Source organism: Myxocyprinus asiaticus, chromosome 50, assembly GCF_019703515.2.
Source record: "Myxocyprinus asiaticus isolate MX2 ecotype Aquarium Trade chromosome 50, UBuf_Myxa_2, whole genome shotgun sequence".
Classification (NCBI taxonomy): Eukaryota; Metazoa; Chordata; class Actinopteri; order Cypriniformes; family Catostomidae; genus Myxocyprinus; species Myxocyprinus asiaticus.
In genome coordinates, this window is record NC_059393.1 from 25,237,069 (window position 1) to 25,242,068 (window position 5,000).

General features: G+C 36.1%; 2 protein-coding genes across 3 annotated transcripts in view; both read left to right on the top strand.

The window, feature by feature from the left end:
• The window catches only part of LOC127439159 (CD48 antigen-like), a 3,210-nt gene extending 2,488 nt beyond the window's left edge, over nucleotides 1-722 (top strand). For both annotated transcript variants that reach the window (XM_051695284.1, XM_051695283.1), the window contains exons 3-4: nucleotides 21-308; nucleotides 459-722. In XM_051695284.1, coding sequence (XP_051551244.1) covers nucleotides 21-308; nucleotides 459-601 — 431 coding nt within the window. In that variant the 3' untranslated portion in view covers nucleotides 602-722. The remainder of the gene's footprint in view (nucleotides 1-20; nucleotides 309-458) is intronic.
• Nucleotides 723-2,303: 1,581 nt separating this feature from the next.
• The window catches only part of LOC127439111 (voltage-dependent calcium channel subunit alpha-2/delta-2-like), a 41,726-nt gene continuing 39,029 nt past the window's right edge, over nucleotides 2,304-5,000 (top strand). Inside the window, exon 1 of the mRNA XM_051695176.1 lies at nucleotides 2,304-2,382. The gene's annotated coding sequence lies outside the window, so the exon portion shown is untranslated. The remainder of the gene's footprint in view (nucleotides 2,383-5,000) is intronic.

Consider the following 5,000-nt stretch of genomic DNA (forward strand, 5'->3'; position numbering starts at 1 on the left):
AATTCTCTGATGTTTTCCAGCTCGTCTGCCCATTCCTGTCATCATCAGAGACTCTTCTCAATGTTCTTCAAGCTCTAAATGTGTGTTGGTGTGTTCAGTGGTGAATGTGACACAGGTGACTCTCTCCTGGTACAAAGGAAACAGTTTAATCTCCTCCATCAGTGTGTCTGATCTCAACAGCAGTCTCTCTCTACCTCTGGAGGTGGAATATCAGGAGAACAACATCTACAGCTGTGTGATCAACAATCCCATCAGAAACCAGACTAAACATCTCAACATTACTGAAGTCTGTCAGCCATGTTCAGGTGGTGAGTTTATTGTTTGTTTACAGTCTCTGAAAATGCAAAACAATTTCTTAAATTTCACTATTGTGTGTTTTGATTGAAGTTAAACTAGTCAAATCTATTTCAATATTAGTTCATAAACAGGCTCAGTCCAACTATCATCTGTTTGTTCAGTTATTTCCTCAGATTGTGTTCACTGTTGTGGTTTCACTGAAGCTGTGATCCGATTGGTCCTCTCTGTTCTGGTGGGCGTGGCTGCTGTTGCTGTACTAGTTTATGACATCATATCCAGAAGAGAAGTGACATCACCTTCATGAAGTGGCAAAACACATGAATATTAATTAGGATAAGTGCAGACAATGCCAAATAATATTTTACTGCTTTTGAGTTTATAAATTTAAGTGCTCCAATAAATATTTCACTCTTTCATTAATAAAATGTTTACTGTTAAATATTAAGTAAAAAAATAAAATATTACCTAAAAGTAAACTGAAGAATGTATTTTCCTTGGGTATATTTTGACCCATTTGTATGTATAGTATTACACCCCCCAAAATATATATATATATATATATATATATATAGTGTACGGTTATGAAGAATATGGTAAAATAAATATAGATTTTTATTTTCACTTTTTAAGATTATCACCAGTTATAATGCATTATTTATGACAGGACAAATTGAATAGTACTGTTATCACCAACATAAAGATACATCAATATTGTTCTCATAAGTAGTTTTTATTATTCAGAAATATTCATTCACAATGTGATTGAACCTGAACACTAAAATAAGCCTTTCATGCTCTAACCACTGTATATGTGAAAGCAGTAAAACACTGTTTGTCCACTAGAGGTCAGAAATGATCATACACGTGAGAGCACTTACAGCAGCAGTATAATGGATCTGTACTGAGTGTTCAAGTCAAACATGAAAGAATATGTACACATTTATACTTACTCTCTTTTGTGGAACATAACTATTCACTCTAATTGTATGGAAAAAAAAGATGCAATGAAAGTGAATCGGTGACATTCACATTCTGTCTAACATCTTTTGTGTCCTACAGAAGAAAGAAAGTCATAAAAGTTTGGAAAAACGGAAGAGTAAATGTTGACAGAATTTTCACATTTCTGTGAACTATCCAAGATAAAAACAAAAGTAAAATTAAAATAAGATTAAAAGCATCAACACTCACTTCTAAAACAAACACTTCTGGTTAAACTTGAAATTATTTCTGCAATAAACGTGTCATAAAAGTTATTTTACAGAGACTGGAGTGCTCCACATTGACTTATCTGAGTTTTATGAACTGTATCTCTTAAAAACCGATTCAGAATAGTGGTGTACTGATCAGGAAATTTGAGGCTGATACCGATCTCCGATATTTTAACATTAAGATCAGCCAATACCGATTTTTTTAAAGCGCCCTTTGCCATACTTTTACAGGTTATATGCTGCAGTTATGTTTATGCCCCACACAGTAAAATTACAGTAACACTTTACAAAAAGTTTTTATTTGTTTACATTATTTAATAACATTAGTTAACACAAACTAATGAACTTAATGTTAGTTACAACATATTCTAATACATTTTTAAAATCAAAAGTTGTATTAGTTAACATTAATGCACTATGAACTAATAATGAATTAATAATGAACAACTGTATTTTTATTAACTAACATTATGATTAATAAATGCTGTAAAGACAAAAGTGCAGATGGCTTTAGAAAAAATTATTACACAGCAGTAATTAAAAAATTATAGTATTTTTGACATAAATGGGAGATTTGAAATCGGTCTATAATTAGCCAATTCTCCTGGATCAAGCTGTGGCTTCTTAATTTGCAGTTTGATAACTGCCATTTTAAAGTTTCTTGGGACATGTCCTAAGGATAGCGAGGAGTTAATAATATTAAGAAGAGGTTCTGAGATTACAGGGAACACCTCTTTTAAGAGCTTAGTTGGTATTGGATCTAACATACATGTTGTGGCTTTTGATATTTTGATAAGTTTTGTTAGCTCTTCATGACCTATGACAGAGAAGGATTGAAGTTGCTCGTGAGGAAAATTATGAGACACTGTTTTCTGAGGTGCTGTGACAGATGATTATGACTATGATTGTTGTGGTTATTTTCTATGAGTTTTCTAAAATATACTGACTTGGCAGCTTATAGTACCTGTCTGTAGCTACAGACACTATCCTTCCATGCATCGTGAAATACCTATAATTTTGTATTCTTCCACTTGCGATCCGTTTTCTGAGCTGCTCTCTTGAGAGCATGAATGTGATCATTGTACCATGGTGCGGGGCTTTTTTTCTTGAAGTTTCTTTAATCAAAGGGGGGCAACACTATCAAGAGTGCTAGAGAAGACTGTATTTATATTTTCTGTTGTTATATCAAGTTCTTCTAGACATTTTGGCTTACTGAGCATGAGAGACAATTCTGGAAGATTATTAGTGAAGCTATTATTTGAAAGATGTGAACAAATGACTACACAATGCCCAGCATCCCAGTTCACATACTATCCTACCTAAATACCACACGGGATCAGAATTAGTGTGTAAGAAAGAGTAGAAAGAGTATACTAATGGATTTTCCTAATGGCCCATTGTACAGAGGTGCCTCTGTTTGTTCCTGGCAGGAAACTGATGCCCTAACCCCCACCCTACCCCTAACCATATGGAATCAGAGCCTGTATGGTTGAGTACTCTGCCAGGAACAACCTGAGACACATTTTTCCCATCACATCATGCATACCTTTTCAAAAATGGGAGGACAATGTGCCATGCATGAATGCAAACAGTACTTTGACAATCCAGCGGATAATCCATTAGGCATCTTCTGCCTGCCAGGAACAAAGAGAAGGAGGAGTTTGTTATGGTTTGCTAAACTATAAACATAAAAAGAACTACGAACATGGCTGCTGTATGTGAGACCCACTATGCTAAATTAGTTTTTAAATTTTAAATACCGGGGGGCCAGAGCGTGTTAATAGGCATTTTTACATTGTATGTATAACTTACATTTTTTTTTATTTCCTCCTCTTTCAATGCGCTCTAAGTCCTCGTGATGGCGTAGTGACTCACCTTAATCCAGGTGGCGGAGGATGAATCTCAGTTGCCTCCGTGTCTGAGACTGTCAATCCACGCATCTTATCACGTGGCTTGTTGAGCGCGTTACCACGGAGACATAGCGTGTGTGGAGTATTGGAATTGTTGGGTACAGGTGCAGGAATAAAAAGCAAATGTGCAACTAACCGGGAGAGAGAGAACAAAGCTGCAGAGTTCATCCTGCTGCTTCTCTTGTAAACAAAATGCAGGAGAAGCTCTAAACAGTTTACAGGGAAGATAACAAGCACAGCGTCCTCTTTATGAACGCCATTTATCAATCAAATACTTCACGCACACCAATCACAAGGGAAAGGCACATGTCTGCTCAATAACGGAGAATTGACCTTAATATTAGCAAATGCAATCTGTAATAAGAGGTGCACACCAGTCACGCTTAATAAGAAATGCGTATACACATCGACAGACATAATAACAGTGGCGGGCCGTGCATTTAAAGTCCAGGCCTTCAGTGTGATTCATGCCATTAAGAAAACACAGTTTCACAATGAAAAAGAAACCCTCTGCATTTGGGCATCATACATTATGTCGCAGCTAACTAATAATACCAAATGACATTTTAAAAACACGTCCACGCACGAAAGCCAGAACTTGAAACGACACTTAATGCTCAAGCAAGACTAATTATAACTGCAGCATGACTGTTTTGTGAAATTAACGTCAAAAATCATAATTTTTCATATGAATCTAACAAGGAGGTCTATAATACCTGGAAAAATCTATCTAATAATATTTGCGGTTTAAATGTTCCTTGCAATAAATTTCGTTTCATCAGGGTACACAGTTATGGTGCGCTTCATTCAAGTTGGATGTGGGATATTCCTGTTTGATATCTCCGACCATAAATGCATCCCATCCCCTGATATTCGGAACTGCAACTGTCCCGTTAGATTAACAGGGGTTTGACTCTCATTAGAGATGTCTCCTAGCAACCCAACTGCAGTGCTAGCATATGTGCTTCAGGAGTACAATTATCAAAAGAGATTATAAAGTTTTATACACCTGTTTCTGCAGGCATTCATTAAACAAGCTTTAATATCATGTAATGTGGAAACAAACTCATTTATCAATATTACTTAATAAAGTGAATGTTTATCACTTACTTTGTATATCTCCCTGAGTGTCGACATGTTTGTGTGACATCATGCCCCTGCATCTTGGCGAAATCAGAGTTGAGAATTTCTGCACGAGCCTACAAGTTGTAATTCTGACTTCAAAATGCATCCATTGCACCTTTACTAGTAGGAAGTTGTAAAATCCGACTTTCCGAGTTGAATGGAACGCAGCACTACTTTTCAAAACTTGATCCGACACTGAATGCTCAAGCAGCTTAATTTACACTTATAAAACTCCTGATGTTGCTGTAACAATGCAAAAAGCACTTATCAATTTACTTGAAGTGAAAATCAGTCCTCCTTTCCTGATTAATAAATTAAGCAATCACACAGTCATGCAGAACATCTCGTGTTTTTAAATCCATAAGGATCTCTTTCTCAATGGCGATAGCGGCAGTGATGACGATCTCGCGCTCGGTTTCGAATTATGAACATCACTTAAAGTGTGATTGTGTCTCTCAAG